This window comes from Topomyia yanbarensis, chromosome 2 (assembly GCF_030247195.1).
Source record: "Topomyia yanbarensis strain Yona2022 chromosome 2, ASM3024719v1, whole genome shotgun sequence".
NCBI lineage: Eukaryota > Metazoa > Arthropoda > Insecta > Diptera > Culicidae > Topomyia > Topomyia yanbarensis.
The window spans coordinates 140,124,721-140,152,254 of record NC_080671.1 but is presented as its reverse complement, the minus strand read 5'-3'; the positions used below and the strand labels follow the sequence as shown (position 1 = coordinate 140,152,254).

Sequence of the window (27,534 nt, the reverse complement as noted above, 5' to 3'; positions counted from 1 at the left end):
GTCCAACAACACAGACTAATGGTCGCTTGTTTGAGCAGGTGCGAAGTATGAAAAAACTGCAAAGTTAAAAAAGCCCGTTAGCTCTCTCGGTCTCCTCGATGCATTACTATCGAGGCGTAATGCAATAACCATGATGATGATGTTTGCAATACCGTCAAACCCCTCAACCTAGGGGGAATACAAGGTAGGCCTTTTTTAAAACAAAAACATAGTAACATAGTTTTGTGGAACTAAAATATTTGAAAATCTTTTTTTCGAGAGTTGCACTACTGGAGTTGTGGAGCTCGGTTCTCGGAAGGGCACCCCGTCAGAATCAAACACTACAATTACAGACGAGACAGGCAACGTTGCCTACTAAAACACTGCTTAAGGCTAATTGCAGCGGGGCGTGATTCTGAATGTGATATTCATTGTACGGTTCAGGTATGCGCGGGCGTAGAGATTTTGCGATCGCGTGTATCATCGCGAAGGGCTCGAGTATTTGTACGCTAAAGTGTTTAATCGTGTGCGCGTTTGTATGTTGCATATGCTAACGTGTATGTAACTTCGCATGTATAAATTCGATTTTATAACCGTGTGCCATTCGCGTGTGTTCTTGGGTGATCGCGCGCGAACTGTGAATCTTATACTTAATTTTCGGTGTACGGTTTAGATGCTAGAAGAAAGTAAGATCTTCCACATCACTGAAGTTCCCGGTCATGTCGCCATGGAATGTGTTGGATATGAGAGCTTTCTTTTTTAATTGATTTAATTAAAGGCATGGACCTAGTCTAGTGATACCAAAGATAGAAACTTCCGGAAGTGACTGATTCAATATCGTGCGAGCGCGGGAGTTGTTAGGTTGACGCTTGAGAGAGCGTCTGAAAGTTGATAAGCGCTGAGACGTTCACCTGATCATCGGGATGTTATCATGTTCGGGAAAATTCGTGCGTGTAGGTGCCGTGGATTGTCGCGAAGGACTCAAGCATTTGTACATTAAAGGGTTTTTCACGTGATCCTTCCTAGTACTAAACAAGAAAATAAAGAAGTAATAATGGAATATTTGTTTAATGGCATAAACTCATTTCAATGGTATTCTTGATTAATAAAAATATATTTAGTTGCTAAATTAGATAATTTCTCACAAACTGAGTTTTTATTGGATTCTGAGATGATTATGACTTTCATTGGTTTAGTTTTCGATAAAAAAAATCAGTTTGGACAAGGAAATTTTTTTTAAATAACTTTTTTCCTTGAAAGTGTCCAACTTGAATTTTTGGCGGTAGATGGGGAACATAATCTAGGTGGTTTTAAAAAAATTTCATCCAAATCAAAGATGGGGTTTTTTAGTAAATAGGAGTAGGAGTCATTGAAGAATTTTTTCAATATTTTTATTCAAAAATTTGACTAATTTTGTGAAAATCACTCCTACAACATTTTTTGTAGGATTTGTCAATTTTTGACTACGGCCACTTGAAAAAAATTGGTAAAAAAAGTTTGACCCTTTTCAAAAGACAGTCTAGATCATTTTTGGAAAAACAAAGTATGCAAAATGGCTTTTTGTGATAATGTCTTCATGTACAGAAAGTTTGATTAAAATCAGAGAGGGCTGCTAACTCCGAATACGATTTAGCGCGAAATTTGTCAATTTGATTTTCATTGTATATTTTCAAGATGCAATTGACTCTAGTTTCATGAATAGATATTCAAGAGTTCAAAATATTTATGAGCTAACCGAATTTGATAATATTTACATGACTCGAAATGAGAAGTAAAAATGAGAATGTTCGAACGAAGATTATATTGGAATTTTCTCAAATCTTCTGATCCAGCAGGCTATTTGTAGATGCGGAGAAAAGTTTAGTTTGATTAGTGGTGATGATCACGAATCAATAAATATTGAAAATCCGCCGCTTCTCCATTTAGAATCCAATTTCTACTTTTAAGTTACGTAGTCGTGCATTAGGTTATCAATACCTTGTAATGCCCTTCGATGGTCGTTATTATCGCATATACCCGATATAAAGAATAGGGAATATTTTATAATTCTGAAGTAGTTCGCGCTATCATAGCTTTTTGTCCGTACTACGTGTTATCATATAGTGGCTTTCAACCCAATAAATATATCGTGGAGTTGAAATAAGGAATCTGTTTAAATATTGTTGCCTAAAATAGGCTGGCCGTTGGAGGTCAAATGGCCTTATTTAGAAAACATAGGTTACTCTCAGTAGCCGGCTGCCCAGAGTTTAAAAAGAAACTTGAAAACTAAATAAGATCTTTTCTTTTCTGAGTGACCGTATACTCGAAGACTAACGAAACAATTAGATAACAAACAATGCTTTGCAGATCACATCATTTGCGTGGAGCGTATCGTAGATATTGTGTTTGAGACACCTATGTAAGAGTATGATGAGTCGTCGGCCTTTCGTTAAGTAGGCAAAGAATAGGGTGGAAAGGACTTGAATGAACGCTCTGCGTTTAAAGGGTCCTAATAAACAAACAACAACAACAGCATAGGGTGGAGTTTATACATTCCTTTGGTTTGATGCGCGTCTTTGTTTTTTTTTCCTTTCTTAAGGATTTTTATGAACGTGTCCACTGGAAAACAGACTGAGAAAGAATGACCGGAACGGTGAGAATGACGAAACGGTGAAAATTCACCTTTTTATTGGAAACACCGAGAAAAGATATGGAATCGAACCTGCAATCTCCCAGTCTCTAGTTGGGTGCGTTAACCACTCCGCCATCGAGGAACTGTGATGATGTCATCACAAATTCCCAATAGTATCGTGATTACCGCGGCAGCCTCCAATTCCTCACAGAAAAAAATATTTTGTAATTTTAAACTTATTTTCATGCACATATTTGGAGCATGAATATAAATGTAAAATTAAGTTCCACCACAATTACACACGACTTGTCGTGCTTTCTTCATCTAATTTTATTATAACTTTACACGCGAATTGAAAATTACAGTTTCTTTAAACGGAAATCCAATGCACTTCAATGTATTTTTACTCGAATACTGCTGTAAAATGGATGACATGTAATATTACACGAATGAAAGTGTAAAATTGTATGCTGTTTGATGCTCCAATTGATTTTAACGTAATTTTCAATCAAATTTTTGATTCAATCGTCGTATGTTTACATTCGTATTGATTTACATGTCGTTTAAATTTCATTATTTTTTGGTGTGCTCCTAATTGACCTATCGACCCCCAATGTCTCCTAGAAGCAGATCGTCATCTCTCCCTCTCATCGATTGGGCCAAATCTTGATGGTGGAGTGGTTAACGCACCCAACTAGAAACTGGGAGGTCGCAGGTTCAATTCCTGCTCGAGGACATATCTTTTCTCGGTGTTTCCATATAAACCGGTTTTTTCATACGTTATATGCGAAAAATGAACTTATTTGAAAGTGATTGAAAAATTTTGAAACTTGGCGGAGCTTGAGTACATAAGGCAAGGTTTGAAACGTATAGTTTTCGAATCCTTAACAAATACTTTTTTTAAAATTTTGGTTCTTTGAAAAAAAAATTGTTCTTATTATCTTTGATTCAAATATTTTTTAAACCTTCTTAGTGTGCTCAAATTCTACCAAAACATTTCGATCATTTTCAAAAAAGTTTTCAATTTTCATCTAAAATCGTTCAAAAAATACATGTATTTCCCACATAAAACTTCAATCGCTTTGAACACGTGTTTGAAATGGTTCAATTTAGCTCAAATTTTGTAAAAAACTAAATTCTTGATGCGGGATTTTTCCATTAAAGTAATTATATCACATACGCACTCAACACAGTTCGGTAATTTCAGCACAGTTGAACACTCAGTATTTTTTTTCAACTGATAGCTCAACAAAGTGGCTTCAATTTACTGATTTCCTGCGATATATTTTCCGCATTTCAGCAAAACAAAACGTCACTTCTACTGAGATCTCGGTAAAGCTTTGTTAGCTGAGAGCTCGGCTGTGTAAAACTCGGTAAAAATTGCGAAAAAATCCGGGATTCGACAGAACAAAATTAAGTGTGTAGAAGCTTTGAGTACGACTTCTTACTTTTTAGTTAAGCTACATTGTGATCAAATTTAGGATCGGAAATTCAGAAAGAAATTAAGGTAGGTTACTGGTTATCACCTGATTAACAGTAAATATCCCCTGGTTTCTGAGGATAAGTTGAAAAATGAGACCACAGATTACAGATGTTCATTTATTCATTTCATTTTTTTCTTTGCAATTTTTACCACTCGTAACCCAATTTTTGGATTTAAAAAAGTTGATTTCACAAATTTGCATCACCAACTTATAGGGTATAGAGTATTTTTTTCAAAATATATCTAATTTTATTGTCCAGAAGGAAATCGGCGCATTTTTTGAAAAAAAAACTTTTCAATAATCTGACACTTTTCACTGTATAAATAAAAATAAAAAGAAATAAGAAGAGTTGCCAGACTCCTAACAAGTATATTTCACAATGTTGGAACACTTCTCACTTCATATTTGTGCGTTATGAACGAAACGAAAAGGTGGAAATATAGTTGCCACTGCCTTATAAAGGGTTAAGTATCGTGTTCACGATTCGTGCGATCATTCATGAACACACGCGAATATTCAAAAGGCCGCATGGTTACGAAGTCTACTTTATACATGCGAAGTCACATACGTGCTAGCATACACGACAAACACGTGAACATACAAACGCTTGAGTCCTTGAGTCCAGAGTTTTTAATAGTAGAGTTGCGTAAAGAGGATTGGCAACATTGGACCAATAATTGGTCTTTTTTAAATTTTGGCAACCTTTTATTTTTAGTTAAATTTCAAATGACTTCACCCGAACGCTTCAGTTAGAAGTTAACTTTGCGCATTTAAAAATTTAAAATTAAGTGTTTAGTTTTATTTTGTAAAAATCAGTACGATAAATAACATCGTATAAAGAATTTAAGCTTTTTCCGGTTCTCAACTGATCCGCAACTAAGAACGAAATGCATTGATTTTTGCCGCTTGTCGTCTGATTGGGGTGTGACAAAAAACAATCGAATTTGCAGCGTAAGATAAATTTGAATAAGTACATATGTATAAGTGGAATGCATACACAAATTTGTCAAAATTTTAGCTGCACTTTAACTATGAGAAATACCTTCATATTCTCACTGTCGGTGGAAAATTATTAACATTACCCAGAGCTGTTCCGGTGTTTGAAATAGTGCCAAATTTGAATATCAGTGAACATATATTTTTTAATAATTGTCATTAAGCGAAATATTCCTGGTTTTAAATAATGTTAATATTACATCATTGATTTTTTTTCTCATAATTATAATCACATAATAACGATACTCCCCACGCATTCGAGCATTGTTATTCTTCGTGTCCGATAGGTAGACGTTTTGACTGTTCAATAGGTAGATTTGCTTCAGTCTTTGCGCAACTGTTCTTTATAAACTGTGCTTGAGTCCTGGACGATCTTCCACACACACCTACGCTCACTAGGCTTGTTATTTGCTAACACAAAGTGCCACAAAGATCGAAATACACCGATGAAAAAGAGCAGCACAAAAACACTGCGATGTGCAGAACGACCGCACAAAGAGAAACTTGAAAACGAAAAAGAGAAAGATCTGTGCACCAAGAGCTGCACAATTTCGTTCAAAGAGTCACCTTGAAAAGCCACTTGTTTGTGCCTCCCCTCACTGGCAAGCAGGCAGGAAGGCGAATCAAACTACAATTCAGATAAAGTTTGATCGGAAGAACGTTTTTAAAATGTTTTTAGGTTGCCTTCCCTGCTTCTGTGCGCGTGGGACCAAGATTCAAACTAAAGAGCCTCTTTATTTCTACTCTTTGAGGTGTGCAGCTATGGAGTGGAATGCACGAATGGGAGCAACACACATCGGAGTGAAGAGGTTTATTGTTAAAGAGAAGAGCGGTGGTTCGCATGAAAGGTGCAAAGAGCGTTTTTTATTCTTCTCTTTATTTGCTCTAAGGTGCATTACATTCCTGACGCTCACGATCTCGCAACTTTGATAATAGTTTTACTGTATAAAATAGTGTAATCGAACAAAAAATCTTGAAATTATTGCACGTAGAAACGTCTACGCCGTTTTGAAAAATTGCTCTTGTATCAGAATATTGAAATTGCTAGAAAAAATCATGGAGATTCATAAACCGAACACAAATGTAAAGTTTCGTTCGAATCGACGATGGTCATATTTTGCGGTCGGCCGGTTTCTCATGGAATCCGTCTACACTATAATGTACAAAAGTTTTGATAAGTTTGCTTCACGCCAAGTTCTAAAAAAATCCGCAAAAAAAAGTTTTTTTTCACGTTGAAACCTTTACCCCCTTAAGCTACTGCTACTATTTGACGGTACTTTGCACAATCTGTCATTAGAAACATGTTTTGGATTTTATAATTATTTCTTATCCCGCTCCATCACATCACAATCAATTCAACAATCAAAGGTACGAGGAGCAAAATATCCATTGGATATGTGTAAACAAGTTGCCACATTGACGGCAATCTGTAAGTAAACGTTCATTGTCTGTTATTTCTCCAGTGGAGCCGTGGTAAAGTGTTCGTCCAGCTGCGGTAGCTCCAAGATATCTGTTTACCGAGTGTGAGTGAGTGACATATCTAAGCTAGTTGTCTTTCATTATAGAAACGTCTCCGGGTTACATCATCGTATTATCGATGTTATTGAAGGCTAGATACCAAGGCACTTCCTTACCGCTTACCTATCCTTTTACAGCGCCGTGTCCACTCTGTTGCGACGGTCGTTGCAAAGCTATCTAGAATGAATAATACGAAATAAATTAGCGAAAACAAGTCAAGCTGATCGTGATTGTAGTCGTTTATCTTATCGCATTCCCTTTCACACTGCTTATAAACACCAATCCAAACTTGTCAAACAACCGCGTCATAATCGAACAACTGTCCGTTCCGTCAGTCAGTTAAGGCAGTCGACGATAGAATCGAACCACCCGATAAAACATAGCGTCTTAGGTTCGCTCTCAGTATGATGCAGTGCACGGACGCAACTCGTGTCGCCAGATTAGTCAACTGTTATTATAAGCTACCTTCCTTACCGGTTACAATAAAATCGAAACTCGTTGGTATGCTTAGCAGAATATGAAAATTTGCATAATGAAAAGCGAATCGAATTTTTCTTCAGTCATTCTCCTGGTTAACGCAATTCGCTCAGCTGGAGAATGGTGATCCACCATCCACAGTGTTGCCAGTGAATGCTTTGTGGGAATTGTGAGCATATGTGTATGCATGTCAAGCAGCAGCAGTCAAGGTCAAAGAGAAACTTTATGGGAATATTTTAATCCCAGCCACGTCTGAATGAAGGTGACTGACGGATCATATCGTACGAGTAGCAGCAGTTGGCGGGTGTTAGTTTATGAACGCAGCGGTGGCAGCCTGATGATCCAGCTGTTTGGTGTTTGCGATACGCGTGGCTCTGATATAAGAGTGCCTGCGCGTGGAGGTGTGTCGATTATATTTTTATTGAGATCAGATGAGGTCATCAGGTCGCGAATGGTATCGATGATGTTTGGCTGTTCATTTTATGTGTTTGGAATTAATTATACATAATTTGATTTACAACCGGGCTCAGGCTTTGTTTGTTCCATCTTATTGAATTGTGTAAGCGATGATCACGTGTTTATTTGCTAATAATATTTCGAATAGATTTTATTCGTTTTCGATAACTAATCTACATATTTCCAAGTAAAAAAAACAGTATTGTTTGGAAGGATGAACTTTCGTTTTTCACTACATAATATATTAATCTAGTTTTAGTATACCTCCCTTCATACATCGATCTTTAGATGAGTCTCTAAAGTATGAAATTTCTTTGGTATTTCGATCACAAATTGTCGGTGTTAAGTCAGAGCGGACTAAGTGACAATTTATTGATTTCGAGAAAAACGAGTTAAAAGTTTGAATCGCAGCATCCTTTACATTATAATCGGAAATAAGTTTTCGCCATAACTCCTGCTTACTGTCACATATTTCAAATCTGGCAAAAGTCTAATGTAGATGAAGAAGTTCTGCAGCCAGTGCTATCATTATCTCATTTTTTTATGTTTTGCGACCGTCCGGTCTGACTTATCACCGACCAAATAAGGAAACAACTAGCTGTGTGTTCCTATGTGGTTACTCCCAAAATAACGTAATCTATTTAAAAATAAATCTATGGAAATGACAACTCATTTCCAGGAAGCTTACACCCCACCAGTCCCACCGGCTGATAAATAGTCAACAGGTTAAAGTTTCTCTTTCTTTCGATTACAACTTATTCACCTATCCCATTGCCGTTTTACCGGCAAACAAGCACTAGAAGAGCCGCCCAAGCCGAGTAGTCAAAACTATTACCGAGTGCGGGACATAAATTAACATCGCTAATGAACTCTTTCGTCGTATTTCCCGAGCAATGCAACTGTGACCAAGTCGGTTCGGGCGCTGCGCTATCGGCACTACCGATGACAACTGCAATGTTCAATATTCATTAAGAGAATTTAATTGACTTTTTTTTAAATCGATTCGTTTCAAGAGTTCTGTTTGTTCCAGGCAGCCTCGAAATAATGAACTCACAATACGATCACGTTTTACGGTGGTGGTGGCAGAGGTGGAAGAGAGAGTAGGTTAATACCCGGTGAACGATGTGAGAATAAAGTGAGAATCACTTAAGACGTTGAAATGTGTTCCGTATTTTGATTACCTAGGATTGAATTTTTAAAGAAAATCGCACAATTAGACGGAAGTCTAAATCATTTGTGTAAAAAATACTCAAATCTGCAAGGGGCAGCCCTATGGGGTTGTGCGAACTGTTGACGCAGGACTACACTACTAAATGTACAATAATTTGATCTTTTACGAATTTCCATTCCTAAGGTTCAAATCATCGACACGATTTCTATACAATTTTGATTGAAAAATAATGAAATTAGTCAAATAGAACATTTTCACAATACTTTCAGTTAGTCTTGCATTTGGAATTGATGATGATATATTTATTAAGATAAGGTTTAATATTGTCTAAAATTACATGTCCATGTCTTTTACTACAACTACTGGATTCGTGTTTCTGACAAACTGCAAGCTTGCTTTTCAGATGTGGAATATAAAAAATTTCGATATTTCGCTCTGTGGAATCAGTACGTGGTTTATTTACTTATTTTATCTGTATTTGAGACGATATGGCAATTACTCGGCCAACAATCGATTAAATACATAAAAATCGCTTTGAATACCTTTCCTTCGTTCCTAAAAAATTATAGTTCCTAAAAAATTCGTTCTCGGACGATTCACGCGGTTTTCTGAAGAGAATTAGTAAACGGCAATGTTAAATACGGAGGTAATAAGTTACTGTTGCGCTTGTCCGGGAATACCGCAGACTCAGGTATTTTCACGGGTTATTCTACGTATGTAATTATACGTATAAATCACACGTGGATTTCACGAATAATTCCACGTGTATTTTCGCGTCAATTTTTTACGTTTAGCTCTACCCGAAATTTCACGTGAAATCTGCCATAAATCTCCACGTGTAATTACCAGAGCTTAAAATTCTCATGCCTATTCAATGAACGATGAAATTCAGAGAATTCATCTTCGTCCTTTCCCTGCCTCTTTCGTCGTTAATTGCATGAAAAAATAAAACAATAAAGGCGATGTCCCCTCCTCTCTCGATTCTACGAAAACGAGTAGCAGCAGCAGCGACTTTCGTTTTCCTATGACAATCCGAAGTTGCAATTTCGTTTTGATGCATGCTCAGTAATTTGCGATTCTTATTCATTAAATGAAATTAATGCAATGTGATCTAATAATGCAACTAGAACATAGTTAAAATAAGAAATATACACACCGATCAGGCTTCCGTCTTACACTACCATCATTAGCTCGCAAATCTACAGAATCGAGCATCGACAAACGAATATCATTGCTAGTGTATGTTCGTTTCCCTAGCAGTAAGTTCAATGTCGAATGTACCAATATCATTCTGAATCTCAAAGCGAAAACGAGCGTGCGAAGAGAATAATGAAAACGCTCTGCTACATGCTTGCTTTGTCCTAGCCCGTTGTCTCATTTTCGATTTCGCTAAGTGCTAGTGGTATGGGATCATCCATAAATGACGTAGCATTATATGGGGAGGAGGGAGTATTGTATTTTGTGATGATGTGTGACGACAGGGGGGTAGGGGGTCATGTCATGCTACGTAGCTTTTTAAAAGGGGAATAACTAACATAGTTTTTTATTTTTTTTTCGGGACAAGGGGGGGAGAATTACCGTCAAGCTACGTAACTATCAGGGGGGGGGGGGGGGTATTTAGAGGTTTGTGATGAAATGCTACGATGGAGGAGCGGGTGTTAAAAATCACTCAAAAATGCTACGTCATTTATGGATCGTCCCTATGGAAAGAAGCTTCGTTCTTTCGTCAGTTTCGCCTGATTTTGGCAAATGAAAAAAAAAACATTTTCCGATTCTGGTAACTACACATTTCACGTGAGATCCCACGTGCAGTTCTACGTGGAATTCCACATGAAATTAAACTTGGAGTTTTACGTGGAACTTCATATGGAGTTTCACGTAGAATTTTACGTGGAATTCCTTCAAACTATTATTCATTTATTAGTGCAGTCACACGTAGTCCCTTATGATTTTCAATAGATTTTTACACAAGTATTTCAAACTTATTTCACGTGTTATTTATCGTGGAATTTCACGTTGCATTACACTTAAATTTTCACGTGGAATTATGCGCGGAATTTCATGTGAAATTTCACATGACGCTCCGCGTGAATTCCACGTGAATTCCGCGTGAAATTCCGCGATGAATTCCAGGTGAAATTCCCCGTGAGTTTCACGTAGAAGTGCGCGTGAAATTGTATGTGAAATTACGCGTAGAACATTACGCGGAATTATAGTGTAATAAGCCATTAAAACGCGTGGAACTACGCGTGTAATTACACTACAATTCCACTTTGAATTTCTCAAGTAATTCCACATGATATACCAGGTTAAATTTCACGCATATTTCCAGTTCAAATTTTACGTGGAACTTCACGTAAAATTCCACGTGAAATTCTAAGTGAAGTTTAACGTGTAATTCCACGTAGGCGTTCACGTGGAGTTTTTCGGATTTCATATTCATTCTCGGCGACCTCCAGAACCACCAAGTGAAAACTTTCAAGAAATATTACACCATTAAGATTATTGTCTCAAAGGTTTAATGCAAATGCTAATGACGTCAAAGGAATGGTGTCCGGTCATTTGGCCGAAAGCCATTTGGCCGAATGTTGTTTGGCCGTACGCTATTTGGCCAACTGCATTTTGGTCGAAAGGGTCACTTGGCCAAATGGGAGCCAGCTTGGTCGAATGCTTATTGGCTAACGGGCCGTTTGGTCGAACGAACCGTTTGGTCGAAGAGGCCGTTTGGTCGAACGGGGCGTTTGGTCGAACGGGCCGTTTGGCCGAATGCAGCCGAATGCAGAATGCCGTTTGGCCGAATGCAGTTTTTACAAATGTTGTCTGGCCGAATGCCGTTCAATCGAATGCCGGTCGACCGAATGCCATTTGACGGAATGCCGTTTGACCGAATACCGTTTGACGGAATGCCGTTTGGTTGAATGTTGTTATTTGGCCGAATATCACAGATAACAGACGTTTAACCCACTATTGAAATTCCGAATAGATTAGACGTTTGAAACAAGTTTTTCGAGTGCCGCTGTCATGCACAGTTGCATAGATGGTAATAGTGAAACATTGATTTCCAACGATTATCAATTTGAAAGTTCACACAGAAAAGAAAGAAAGAAAAATATTTAGAGAGAAATTTTGTTCTAGCCCAAATGTCTGTTTTATGTGGTAATACTTACAAAAATGCTCATCCCATTAGAGAAATACTTGGACACGACCTAGTCAGTAACGAATGTGATTTGATTGTGTCAAATTGAATATTGTTTATTTATTTACAATATTTGTTATATTTGGGATGTGGATATTTCACGTGGTCTACAGGAAAATTTAGCATTATTTTTCGTATCCTTCATAGAGCTTCATAGATCCTTCAGTTTTCAGAAGAGAGGGAGAAAGAAAGAAGTATTGACAGATGACATTTATTCATTTCGGGTGTATAAGCGTGTAAGTGTTAATAAGTGCTCTAAAGAAGTGTTCATTCATTGTAATAAAATGTATTAAGATATTCTTGCTTTTTCAAAATGATGGCCTGATATAAGCCTGTAAGGATTTATGAGTGCTCTAAAGAAGTGTTTATTAATTGTTATAAAAAAATTATTAAGATATTCTATCTTTTTCGAAATGATTAGCCATTAGCCTTTTTAGCCGCGATAATTTACAGAGTTTTGAAATTAATCCGGCAACAGTAGGCAGAAGAACTGTGCAAAATAAACATAATATTGAGTATATTTCAAGTGCATATCTTTAATAGCGTTTATTCTAAGTTTTAAGGCGATCTGAAAACTAGAACAGAATTTGCAGCTCTTGATAACACGCTACCTCAACGCAATTATTTCAATATCGACTTTTTATAAAAGTGACCGCACAATATATTTTGAATTCCCTTAGACTTACAATAGCAGAGGCGACGCGTCGGTACGTTCAACCTGTTCACTGAACAAGTAGGAACAATAAGACGACCCAAAACCAATTTTGCGTTAACATTACAGCAGTAGCACGTAAGCTACTTTTAATGAAAGTAATAATCTCCGAACCTTGAAGTTCGATAATTTGATCTGAACGATAAATCAACCTAGCGTCTCCAGTAGTGCTTTCCTATGACCGGTTCAACCAGAAACATGCACGCATCTCGTACTCTCACCGTATACTCTAGAGGGAGCAGCTGCGTGAGCGACGGCTAGAATAGCAACGTGAGTGGCATGGGCGAGGCTCTTTCTATTCTCTTTTGCACCGGTTCAAATCAAATATTGAACCAGCGTGCATTGTTGTGATGTACATATGGGCGTTGGAGGTGTGTGCAAAACGAGAGCGCTTTATAATTTTCGAACACCTTGCGCCGTACGTTCATAGCTGTTGGTCGAACTTTTTTTTCTTGGGTATCCTAACAAGATGTTTCTGCCCCTGGGACATACAGTTACAAGCGCGTATGTATTTGGTTGGTTTAAATATAGCAATGAACCGTCTACAGATGCGTCAAAGAAATCGTTTGATCTTTGCATTTACTTGCTAAAAATATGTCTACTGAATGTGTAAAACAGACAAACTCAAATCAGGGGTTGTTCTAATCATGAACGCGTGGATGTTAAATGCCTGTTTGCTACGATAATTTGCGAGGAAAATACAACATTTAAATTTCTATCAAATTTGAAAGAATTAAGGTATTTTCTTAAACTGGTTGACAAATGTTTCAATCTTTCTTAAACAGAAGGACGAATAATTTTTGGTGTATAGGAAATAAGATTCTACATTGCAAGTTAATTCAAATCATACAACGATATATAAGTTTTAATCTCTTTATACATGGTTGTATTGCTTATGTTTCTGTTAAGAAATATTTTTCAATTCTAATTAAATGGCAATCTCCTCGGATATGTTATATATTTTTTGTTCTTTTTCTACGGTAAATTATGCATTCTACAAAAAGTTTGTTGAACAATTCACTGGTGAGATTTGACAACAAATTTGTTTGGGTCAGCTTCAGCGAAATTTTCTGTCAACGAACATTTTTCATTCTATTCGTTAGATGTTGGATGAAATCGACGTCGAAAGAATCAGCTGAACAGAAACGTCTCATAGAGACGATTGTGATGTTTTAAGGGTCTTGGTGGTATATTGAACAGATTGACGGTGGAACGCGTTGCCTCTGCAATAGCTAGTGATTAAACAAAGGTTTTTTATATGCACCATCCTAAGGCAAAAAAATAGAAGGTTCGCAATATCTAATTTTGTAGGAAATATAGTCACCATTCTTGAACCAATTGTTTCGAAACCCTTCGTTAAATCACTAATGAGTGCTTAAAATTGACGTTTCTTTTAGCTCCATATTTGTCAGTGGAACGATTCGCGTTCACCGCAAGCGATGAAAAAACTATGTTGTGGAGCGAAGGTTATAACTCCGTTGATTAAAAATGTTCATAAGTACTTTTTTCCTTCGACTATGTTAGTCACATTTTCTTTTTTACATTTTAACGACATTCAATTAGCTAGAGATTACTGGATAGGGAAAGTTATGAAAATTAGAGCCATAGTACTCAAGTGAGAGCAAGGATGTGAAGTAAACAGATCGGAAAACTAGAAGTGGCAGGGTCATTAGAACAGGCCTAATATCGTACGGGCTTAATCTTTGTCTTCGACCCTCATTAACAGAAGACAAAGATTAAGCCCGTACGATATTAAGCCTGTTCTAATGACTCTGCCACTTCTAGTTTTCCGATCTGTTTACTTCACATCCTTGGTCTCACTTGAATACTATGGATCTAATTTTCATAACTTTCCCTACCCAGTAATCTCTAGCTAATTGAATGTCATTAAAATGTAAAAAAGTTCATAAGTACTTTATAATACTCACACAAGTACTTTTTTATTTTATTTCCAATCTTCGGTATACCTTTTAAAACTATATATTTCTTATTAATAACTTATATCTATGCATGGAAATGTTAAAATCAAACAATGAAGAAGTTTCGTTAAATCTGCGGCAACATCTTTCCAGTGGATTATTTTATCAATATGCAGTACGCTGTCTAGGGATCCACAATAGAGTGGGGATTAGAAGAACACGGGAAGGCGCATAAAAATTAACGCTCGAGAAAAGATCTGGACTGTCGCTGTTACCTGACAGCTAATCGAAAATAAAAATTTTTGGCAGGAAGATACGGCGAGTCGCCAGATTCTGCAGACCGAGTAGCATACATCTATCGGCGCAAGGAGGCAATATAACTGGATCATTCCAAGGAAGTTTCTTGAGAGCGAATAGCACAAAACATACGTTCTAGAACACTTCTGATCAGGGTACAATTAAATCCTTTTAGTGCGTAGAAATCATCGAAGTCCGCGGTGGTGCCTTGTAGGCTGTATTCATAACGTCCTAGAGTAAGCAACCGTCCGAAACTAATTACTTTGCATTTATTAACATTGAGTTCCATTGCGTTAAACGTGCACCATTCTTGAATAATTCGGATATCTTCTTGAAGTACTACGGCGTCAAGTGCCGAAGCGATAGTTCGGAAGATTTTGAGACCGTCCGCGTATAGCAACTTCCCAGACATGATCCGACTAAAGATAGCGTTAATAAATAAAATAAAAATAAGCGGTCTCAGATGACTGCCTAGCGGGACAACTGTGGGTGTTCTGAATGTGTTTGAGCGCGTGTTTTTTATACTCACGAAAGCAGAGCGATCGGAAATATAAGACTGCAACCAGTTAGTCAGCCAGGTGAGATATCCTAAACGTTTTAATTTGAGGCTTGCAATGTTGTGCGGTTCTTTATCGAAAGCTTTCGAAAAATCGATATAAATTACTTCCACCTGATGACGTTTCTCGACGCCGGAAAACAACATAGAAGTGTAAGCTTTCAGGTTAGAAATTTTTCATCGTTTCGTAACAAACCCGTGTTGATACTACGAAATAATGTGGGATGCAGCTACATACGTGATGTTGTAGACCAGCTTTTCGAAAATTTTAGAGACAGTTTAATAATGAGATAACTCTGTAATTTTCGACATCGCGAATATTTCCAGCCTTACGGATGGGGACAATTGTAACTACTTTCCAGGCGATAGGAAACCACCAGCGAGAGAGCGATTGTAAATCGTGTTTTCATGGTCAAAACAATTGCGATCACGTTTTTGCCTATTTGGAAACGCTGTGCAGCAGTTCGTACGCTATTTACTCGAACACCTGAAATTGAATTTCATGCCCCAGTTGATAAGCAAGTTCAAATCAAAGCTTTTCTATTTATATTCGGACGTCACGGAAACGTCTAATCTTTTAAATTAATCCAAACGATGAAACGGTAAATCTGATAACACTCATTCAACATCTTTTCGATTAAAAACATTGCAAATGCGAGCCACTCGCTACATTCAGCACAACACGTTCCTTGAATAAACATATTTGCCCTCTAGATATGATATGCATTACGGAGACTTCACTGTTTCCCCCGGCGCTCGCTTTAATTCAGTCTTATCTATATGCGCTCGTATCGTTCGATTAGGATAGTACTCGCAAGCTATAAATCCTGATTTATTGCTTCGGTAGTTAGTGAAAATCCCCCACATTCGGACCTCTGGGGTTCACTCATAGGACATACCATCACCCGAGACAGTGGCAGTGGCAAACAATGTTTGACAGAATCAACCTATGCCGTGTTTCATCGTTTCGTGTATGTGAGTGTACACTGTGTACGTACATTCTAGTTGATTATTGATTTATTGCATCATCTTTGTCTTCTCTGAGGACGTACGTATGGTACGACATATAAATATTGAGTTTGGTTTGTTCTACTGACCGTACCTCACTTACCTCGAATGGAAAGCTTTTATAACATTTTGTATTCAGATATGTATAGATGTGTTTGATATATATTTTGTACAAATGAGTTTAATTTAGGTGTTCAGTTTTAGTGATACCTTTAGTCACATACGAATGATAAGTACCGTAAAAATTTTAACCTATAAATAGAACCGAAGTGTTGTGAATGCCGGTATTGGTGACGACAGTGTAAGAGTTCGGCTTTCTGACACGGTGATAACAGCTGCAAGATAAGTTGCACGGAGATCGTTTTTAAACGACAATGTTTTCATGCAGCTCCAGAGAACATGCGATTAGATAAAATAGTAGAAGAGAAAGTAAACAAAGAGAGTAACTCATTGCAGATATGACGTTTTGAAAAAACGCTCAAGAGTTCTACTTTTCACGTAACTATAGTAGGTGTTGACTGTATGGTGTGAAATTGTGCACTGTAAATTTGACATATAAGCGCCACGATCAAATGTGCGGATTCAGTGCAGTAAATTATTTCTTACTGTGCTGTCTTCAATTATTATTTATTTTATGATGCAATATAGCTTACCTATAGAAGAAATGTATAGAAACCAATTGAACTTTAGAATTTTTCCTAAGCTAGCTGGTTCCTATATCGTCGCTGTTGTGCTATCTTATGACAAACGCCATTTTGAGGTAAACTGAATTAGATATGCCACATCACTTGTCTGAATAGTCTCAACAAAGTGATGTTTTCAGATTTTTGACATTCTGCTTGGTTACTGAGATATAGCGAGAAACGTACTGAGAAATTGTGAGTTTTTTGCTTCAATTGCTTGTGTCTTGGGATTGGCTCAAATTATCTTGATGTTTTAGATGTTTTTCAGTGTAAAAATATCTGAGAAACACAATGGCATAAACAAAAAAGCATAAAAACAGGAGAAAACGCAGTTTAAGTTTTAAACTGGAAATATAGCATATTTGGCATCACTGTAACCAAGAATCACTATATTTTAGATTCCCTGACTAATTTATCTCACTGATTGTTTATAGACCAAATTAAGCCAAAGATATAAATAAAAGTTAATAATTGATGCCTTATTTGCCCTATTTTGCCCGAATCAAACGATCATGGCACAATGTAAGTGATAAGCAGTATTGTTTTTGCTGCTTTTTAAATTGTCTTCCAAAATATTTGGTGAAAATGATATAATGGATAAGTCACACAGCCAATTGAATGATTATTAATTATTCATTCCACTCAGCACAACTCGCACAATGTTTACTATCATCAGTCAACAAAGTGCTTCAATTTTGTTGCAATACAGCCATTTATTGGTAGGCTCTAAATGATCATTAGAATACAAATGTGCGGTTCGATATTCCCGCCGCGAGATCATAAAAATCGCGAATGATTTTGCGAACATTAGTGAGCGATCGCAGAACCACGTTATAACAAAAAAGATTAGCAATCCGATCAGAATGAAACACCATGATTATAACAGAATGAAATTTTCGTTACAAATTATGTTATGCTCAAAATAAACATTCATTATTCATTAGGATGGCTCAAAAGCATGTATTTTGTTGAAACTTTTCTAATAATTTTTGTTTAGTAATTTTGTGCGCTGAATCGTTTTTGATATTAAAACTTATTAGAACAAAACATTATTAATTATTAGGGAGGCTCAAAAATAATTATTTCGTCGTTGAGTGACATACATTTTTCTTTAGAAATGTTTGTGAGCTGAATAACTTTTTGTGTATATTTAAATATAATTTAGAAATTAACTTATCTTCTTATACGAGGGCTTAAAAATAAATATTTAGTTTTTGTGGGTCAAGGGATTTTTTTTTTTAAATAGTAGGGGGAACTGGGCCAATTCGGACCTAGTAAGGGTTCACAAGCTACAGAACTGGAACGTGTCAACTGATTTACAAATAAATATTTTTTTCGTGAAAACCTGATCCATCGGGCACATTCTTTTCTAAGGTGACTTTTTTCGATCTTTTACTGTATTGTGTATAAACCGATCTGCGCAAAAGTACTTGAAAGATCCGAATTACACCAACCCTGTTCCAATTCGGACCATCCATTTCTTATCGATTTTTTGCAAATGAAATGATTTCCTATTTTGGCCTATTTGAGTTTCACTAAATATCGAATTGTGAAATAAAAAGATCTCTTTGACATATGAAACATTATAGTAAATCTACAATAAACAGTAAGAGCTGGGCCAAATTATCTAAAAATAGGTTATGAGCTATAACGTCGAAATCTGTCAACCCATTTGCGAAAACTTATGTTTTCCTGAAAGCTCGATCGACTGCGCACATTTTCCTCTCAAACAGTTTTTCGCGTATCAGATCGAAGTAGATCAACCCATATTCTATCATTCACATACCGATTAAAAGAAAACAGTTGATAGTCTCACCCAAAACAAGATATTAAAAAAAGATATTATCCGGCAGATCCAAAATCACGATAATGCACTTGATTTAATTAATTGTGGTTTCTAACAAAAATCTTGTTTTTCGGCTTGCACATTTTTCTAAAAAAAAGCGCTCCGAAACAACATTCGCCCCTAGCGCATGCACACGAAAACTGAGAACCGCAAAAATATGAGGCTTTGTTCTATTCATGACAGCCATGAAAATAATATAGACGCTTTTCATAATATTAACATAGCTGAGAAACAGCTGGGGATCCGAATTGGCCCACTTCCCCCTAACTATGGTTATGGATTAGATTGATGAGTTTGGCGGTATTGCAAACATCATAAAACATATTTCGTGCATCAGTTTTAATGAACCTCCGATCAGACAATTACTTTAAGATGGCTGTCGCAATACGTCTCGATAGTGGTGCATCGAGGAGACCGAGACGCCATAAAAACAATTGTTTCTACGAAACAACCGACGTAGTTAGTAAATCAATTGCCTTGTACGCCACGCACCTGGGTTCGAGTTCAGACCCAGCACATAGAGTTAAAAAATTTTAATAAGAAATTTTTCTAACCCGAAGGGGCTAATGATCCTAAGGTTAAAACCTATACAATCAAAATAAAAAAAATAATTGGATCATATTATACAAAAACGTTCAGTGCACTGGTGTTATGCTCTCCTAAAAGCTGTTTAAAATTCATTTTTCGACCAAATTACCAAAAACCGCATGGGAAAAACTCTGGTAGGTCAGCAAAACCGAGTAAAATACTAACGGGAATAACCGCGTAACGTTCATATTTGGACTTAAATCCGAACTCGTCCCACCGTGCACTCCGAAGACGAGGCGTAATTTAGCGGCTTATCAATAAGAACCGGTAAACAAGATATACAGCACCGGCAATGTGACCACCAAAAAATTCCAATCACTATCTGCGGCAGCCGTCAAATTCATAAGAGCTATATTCTTCTAACTTTCCTTTTCCTGACCATACCAGTTGATAGCGAAATCTTATCTAATTCTACCGGTTTGCCCGGCATCTTCCCTTTTCCAGCAGTCGAAACCACAGCAAAGACAGTTCCCAGAGCGACATCAGCATTACTGGAGGATCACCGAAGATGCAGCCGAAGCTCGCCAACATACGTAAGTACACTGCACTAAAAATTGTTAAGCATAAAAAACCACCCACCCGTCGTCAGAGCTATTCCTGACTTGGGGCTGAGCGTTGGCTGTACATAGTTGAAAAGAAAAAGCTTTCCTTTGATTGAGTTTATATTTGTTCGTTCGCTGCATACATTTTGGCGTTTTTGCTTCACGGTCGGACAGCGAATGCCAACGTAAAACTTTTGAGCTTCTCCGGGTGGGTAGGTAAAGTTGTTCTCCACTGTCGCTATAGCCCGCTGGTGTCGTTTGAAGTTTTACAGTTCCCCGGGGTGGGGTCAGCTGGGGCGACGCGACGGAAGATCCACCGAGGATGAAAACAATTTCCGAGTATTAAGCATTTAAAGGGTGCTGGCCATTAAAGGTCGCAGATGGTTGCCGCTAATGCGGTGGCTATTCAGATGAGATGACAAAGTATATGCAAGTTGTTGGCGTAGCTTAACTTTTGCAAGTTTCCAGCTAACTTCGTCAGCAGTGAGATTAAATGTACACTTTCCTATCTGGTATAATGGGAGTAGTGCTTATTTCATTTATTGCAATGCTTCGGATTACTTGCGGAGTTTTTAATGGTTTTATGCTCTGTATGATCTGATGGCATTGGTAAGATATTTATTCATCACGGCCTTAGACATCTACCGAATATTGAAATCTGTAAAAGTGCAATATTGAAATGATAAACATTTTCCATCCCCGTCAACAAATTAGCTTTCCAATGTATCGCTTAAACATAGCCTTGTCCACATGATCAATCACTGTCTACTATTACAAGCCGGTAAATACAAACGAGTCATTTATCCGACTACTCATGTGCAACTTCTAGGTGGTGTTACAACTAACTTCGATATTCAATCAACACTCTCTACGAGGGAAAAGCAAATCTCAGCTCCATCGAACCTCTTTTGCGCTGCACCTTTCAAACAGAGAGGAACTCTGGCCAGCTTTCCATGTATGTACAATGGACATACTTCTATGCCAAACTGACAGCTACACGATTTGAAATGTGGAGATGGTTCAGGCAAGAAACCTGAATGAAATGTGAGGTTCAGTGTTCGGATCGGGCTAGTGAATGAGCTGTGTTTATTTTTTGCCATCCCACCGTCACCTGAGTCGCGCAGCATTTTGTTTGTGTTTTCTTCTCCGCTGAGTTACGAAAAAAGAGAGTAGCTCGAGTGAAGGGAGCTCCTATGACGGAGTGTACACTTGAACTGAACTTAACCACTATAAATTCGCTCACTATAAGCAGGTGCTGGTGGAACATAGTTAGAAACAGATATGCCGTATCGTGATGAAGGTTTTTTATTATATTTTGATTTTTTAGTTTCAATCAATCATTTATGAAAATATCCTGCCCCAGCCACCATAACGATTCCATATCTACTTTTGAATAGGGCTAATAAGATTTGTAAACAAACTTGCACGTACAAAACGTAATGTATCACTACACACATCGCATCTTTGCATATCCGTAGTCTCCAATACCTTTACCAGAACCAAAAACAATTGGCAAATTTGTAACTACTGTTCAGGAAATATTAACGGCAAAAGCTGCGTCGAGTATCTCAAAATGAACAGCCAGCACCATTATTGAGGAAGGCCGCACTCGTGACTCGTAAGGAATTGAGGAAGGCCCACGAGGATGAAATCTAATGTTAGCGAATATGAACATGGCAATAACCACGATGATGACACCGAAGTGTACGAGATAGAAATAAACGACCACCGAGACGCTGCTAATTAGAAAAAATTAGATTAGGAAGCTCTTGCAGAATGCCGAAAAAACTACTCTTAGTCCTAGAAAAATTTACATTTTAATAATTCTTTCATAAGACAATTCCTTCTAAAACGGTCATAACTGAGCAATTCATATAGCAAGCGTGTTTATCGTGGCACTTCTGCATCTATGTTGAGAGTGACAAGTTTTATGCTGGACTAAATCACAGCTTGTTGGTTTTGATTATTTTGACAGTGACTTTGTCCAGGATGGTAAATGAAGGGTGGGAGTTTTTACTATGAACCGGTGCGGTTGTCAAATTTGAGTAGCGCAATAGATTAAAATAAACACGCTGAATACTCGCCATCTCTATAGTGTGTTCACCATTTACTGTCAGTGTCATTCCAATCGAGTACGAGATTTGTCAATAGTCCTCGTTCGATAAAGATTTGCAGAGACTTTCTTCAAATTGTGTACCGAAATCTAGGGACAGATCTCTTGAGATGCATTTTTAAAAATCAACGAAATTAAATATTTACTTTCCATCAAAATAACAACAAACTAACTCTACATCCAACAAAGTTTCGAACGAAGTAGATCAGCGTAAGACGCTTGTTGAGCAAATGTTTCGGCGAAAAGTGAAAGTTGATGCAAAAATGGAAGTGAAATACTTTTTTTCAAATTGGATTCAAATTTGTTATGCATTTCTAGAGTGATCTGATCCTAGACCGAAATGTATTTTTATGAGCTTATTGTTTATAGTACTAAAATGCAGATGGACTTCCTTTATTTTGTAATTGGTTCTTAAAATTGTTGCAACGGCTGTTTTTGTCGGCAAAGTCAATTTTTGTAAACAGTCAATAAACAAATCATCGCAACTACTCCCAGGTAATTTAGCCACTGTAAGTGATGTATTCTTCATCACACCTAGAAATAAGGAAAGTCCATATATTACATTGCTGCTTTCAATATTAAAAATTACTATGCCCTTTGTATCATCTACCAGTTTTTATTTAATTATCAATAATGACATAGTTTTCACAAATGATCTAATTTTGATATTTACTTATTTTTCAAACCAAAAGTCACCAAATCGTAAATCGTTTTAAAAATGAAACAATTAATGATTGTTGAGCACGCTAAAAAAGCTCTCACCTTTATTTACCACCTTGATAATCATCCTGGAGAAACGAGAAAAACAAACCAATCCTCCTGTCAGCGGTTGTTCAGAAATTCTGAAGAGATATTAACCTGCAAAGACAAAATAATCCTGTCTTTTGCTTTGGGTCAAAAGAAATTGTGGGAGAATTCCATTTCCAAATTTTCGAAGTATCTTATTCTAGTTGCAGCTGAAAATTTTTCGTGCAATTATTCTGGTTGCAGTTGAAAATCAAAATAGTGAACTTGCGCCTTTCGTTTTTCTCTATTTGCAGAGTGGGCAACTAATGCGCATGTTGTGCACATGTTAGAGAATCAACTTGTGCATCATCTACACCAGTTGCGTTTTAGTTTCGCACACTGAAAATAGAAGATAAATCGAAAGGCGCACTTTCATTGTTTTGATTTTCAACTGCAACCAGAATATTTGCACTACAGCTATGATATTGCAAGCAAATAAAACAAAAATTCGATCTTCTGAAGACATTTTTAAAACTCCTTAGTATAGCTCATGCCTTTCATAAGAGTAATTATTTTAAAGAAGTTTTAATATTTTGGCATTCTAAAACCTGAATATGTGCAATAATCTACGATAAAACTGTCTTATAACTTAATTTCTTGTTGTATGTTAGTTTTATTTCAGTTTTAACAAAGTATATAGAACCGTTTCACATCCACTACATTAACTTGTAATCTAAAGCTTTATCGTGGAAGTCACAACATAGTTTTATAGTGAAATTTAGGAACAAATGAAATGACAGCTGCATAAAACCATAATAAAATCACCGGTTTTAAGGATTCCTTCATAAAACCAGGATAAAACAATGATAAATCCCCGAGGAATTTTAATTGTTACTTTGGAAGTCTGTCTTTACCGTAAGACATGTTGACATACTTGAGTGATTCGTGATAACACTTCCTAAGCTCGACTTCTGTCAGCAGAAGACAAAAGATTAGTCTGTAGGATTTTAAGCCTGTTTCTAATGACCCTGCCATGTCTAGTTTTCCGATCTGTATGTTTGTTTGGAATTGTTTTCACTAATCAGAGACATCGAAGTGCTTTCTTGTAATTCTTTCTACGATTAGCTTTTCTTTGTTTTTTCCTCTACTTTCTGTTGTCTTTAGTTTTTGCCTTGTGGTATTTAAGTCTTCTGCGCAATGTTAAAACAGCCGAACTACGTCGCTTGAATCGTAATGTTCCTATTCGTGTGACTGTATCAGGCGATTCTAGGAATTCAGCAAGCACACTCCTATTATCATTACTTAGCTGTGATGTGCCGCTTAGGTTTGTCAACATATAGCTCGTCGAATTCAAAAAATTCGAACGGCAAATGTTCTTCAACATGGATTTCAGAAGTCTTTTCTTAGGTCATAAAGGGCGAACACAAAATTATTGCGACACACTCAACAGGGCATAACTTTTTTACCATTGGGTAAAAATCAACCAAATTTTGCACACTTTCTCATTGATGTGTAGTGTTTACATGCTGTCAAACTCGAAGTCGTGTTTTTCGATTCAGCGAAAATGGAGGTAAACCAACGCGAGTCGAGAGAACAAATTCTTTCCAAACACCTGGAATTTCCTGACCTGTCGCACCGGCAGTTGGGAAAAATGTTGAACATTCACCATTCAACCGTCTCCAGAGTGTTGAAGCGGTTCCAGGAGCGGTTGACGTAGGACCACGGCAAACGAGCTGAAAGAAAACCGGGACCGGAGAATAAAAAGACGGAGGGAAAGGTGAAGCAGATCATTAAAGCAAATCCCAACGTCTCAAGCCGTGATTTGGCTAAAAAGATCGGCATGTCGCAGAGCTACGTCCAGAATGCAAAGAAGAGAGCTGGACTACATACATACCAGGTACAGAACTTCCCAAACCGCGATGAGCGGCAACAATCGACGTCTAAAACTCGGGCACGGAAGCTCTACGAGAAGATGCTGACAAAATATGGCTGCTGTGTGATGGACGACAAAACGTATATAAAAGCCGATTTTAAGCAAATTCCGGGGTTGGAGTTTTTCACCGGCAAGAGCAAGTGGACGACCAGAGATGTTATGCACCTCAGAGCAAATAAAGAGAAAAAACGCTTTTAATCCACCTAACAGTGTGATGAGACATTTCTTATAACTCTTATCACTCTCTTCTGATATTATATCGTATGAGAACATTTAAAACTTGATGCTTCGCGATGTTTTTGATAACACATACTACATGGGATTGTGGCAGAACACAGAGAATCGCTCAAATCAGCATAGGACAACATCAGTGCTAGAAATCTCAAACCAAATCAATAGGAAAGCGAAAAAATGGCCCATAAAATAGACATACAAACGAATTATTGCTAATGCTCTGTTAATAAAATATCTAAATTCCTCAATCGATGCATTGTGGTGGGAAAACTGATTTTTCCTAAAGGGGTTATGTATATCGTACTGAGTCAAAAAAAAAATCGAATTTTTTTTGAATCGATTTGAAGTTTATACTTTACTCAAATTTCCTACGCGACTGAGAATTAAGAAATCAACGCTTTTTCTTGAAAAAACCCACCATTCAAAGAAAATCAACAGTGAATATTTCCAGACTTGGTTTTATTTCCTATTTAAGAACTATTGTGTTTTTTACATCCTAGATTGCATGATTCAGTGATCGAAACCCAAAACTTCATGAAGTATTTGAAATTATTAAATTAAAATTTGTGTTTGCTATTGAAATTGACAAAATGATAGTATCGCCCCTTTGACGATTGTTTACTTTTTCGGTCCCACCTATCAGCATTGAAGTATCGCCCTTACGTTTTTTTTACAATACCAATTTTACAATTGGTGGGGGTTTGGTGAAAATCGATCTAACTGTCTAAACGGCATAATTCCGAAACCGTAATTTTTGAAGTTTTAAAATTATGCAGAATTAATTTTTCAGAAAATAGTAACAGAGTTCGTGTTTTTAGCGAATTTGTTGAGACTTTATTGTAGTCATGAATATTAACCTGAGAAAATTCACCATAAATACTTCTTGGACGATATACCGCCAAAATTATTTTATCAAATGATGCGCTGTTTAACGTTTGTAAAACTCATCGAAGATACTAAACCTCCGAAATTGGCGGTTTAAAAATGATGTTATCTTGACCTTAAATTACTGTTTTTGAACATTTGACCTATACATATAATTTGTCATACAACAAAAATCAAATTCTCATCAAAATCGATCAGGACCTGCTAGAATCGAATGGAAATCGTCATTTTTCATAAATTTCTCTCTACATTCGGAAAGTGTTATTATTAATCATATTACGTTTGCGTCTCAACTCGACGCATTCCCAAAATATAAACCTGTTTTAATCCACCTAGTGGTGCAATTGTGCTTGTCTCCCTTGTCCAGACTACGATGGTTATGTTCAATAAAATGGTGGAAATGAATATTTCATGTTTAGTACGATTTGCACATACATACAATGGATCGACAGCCACGATCTTGAGATACTATGTGATACTGAAACATTGCTTGACCGCCGCTGGTTTCAAGCGATGTTTCAGTATCACATAGTAAGATCCGGGAGGTCCGGGTCCTGCCGAAATTTTTTAACTTGTTAAGAAATTTTAAACTAGTTTTATTTTTAAAGTAGCAACCACTCACTGCATACTCCCTCCGGGCCGGTATGATTGACGATTTTTAGATTGATTGCATAACCTTTCTGTATGAGAAAGGCAAAAGGGGGTGGGCGTGGCGTAGTTGGTAAATTGATTGCCTTGTACGCAGCGCACCTGGGTTCGAGTCCCGACCCCGCACATAGGGTTCGAAATTTTTCACAAGAGATTTTTCTAACCCGAAGAGGCGAATGACCTTAAGGTTAAAACCTCTATAATCGAAATAAAAAAAAAGAAAGGCAAAAATGTACCAAAGTCCAAAAAAATCAATTTTTGTCAAACATTATTTTTTTCGAGGTTACATCAAATCTCGATGTTTCATGCATTATAAAGTCATTTGGCATCAAAAATACAAATTTGATTTTGAAAATTTTTCATTTCAGTTTATATGGGAATTTGCTGTGTGATTGCACTCTTCAACTCGTAACTCCGGAACCGGAAGTCCAATCAATAAAAAATCAATTGCAGCCGATGGGAAGGTTGTACCTTTCATTTGAGACTAACTTTGTGCAAATCGATCCAGCCATCTCTGTGAAACAGAGGTGACATATTTTTCCACATACACACATACATACACACAGACATTTTCCGATCTCGATGAACTGAGTCGATTGGCATATGACACTCGGCCCTCCCGGTCGGGATTGGATTGACGAATTTTAGAGTGAATGAGAAAGGCAAAAACATTTTTAGCAAATGTTGAAAGTTATGCATTTTTTGGTGCGCAGTTCTATGTTTCATAGACATTAAATCAATTTTTACTTCGCTTCCTATTAAATAAAGACCCTTATTACAGTACATCTCTACAAAAACGAGCTCAATTTGAAAAGAAATCTGAGGATCATGATTGAAAACAGAACTCTGGAATTTTCTATTGGAATGTTTTCAGGCAGGATTTTGATATTGATGCAATTAGACAACTGTGAAATTAAGACCAAAAGATCAGTTACATATCAGGACCCCATTCTGAC

The 27,534-nt window shown here is 37.0% G+C and overlaps 1 protein-coding gene across 2 annotated transcripts in view; it reads left to right on the top strand.

Annotated features, from left to right (window-relative positions):
* Window positions 1-27,534, top strand: part of LOC131681538 (uncharacterized) — a 516,112-nt gene that overhangs the window by 195,272 nt on the left and 293,306 nt on the right. Inside the window, exon 4 of one of the 2 annotated variants that reach the window (XM_058962362.1) lies at window positions 19,945-20,030. In XM_058962362.1, the coding sequence (XP_058818345.1) occupies window positions 19,945-20,030 (86 nt within the window). Of the gene's footprint in view, window positions 1-19,941; window positions 20,031-27,534 lie in introns of both variants that reach the window. The other variant, XM_058962361.1, reaches the window with a different exon arrangement.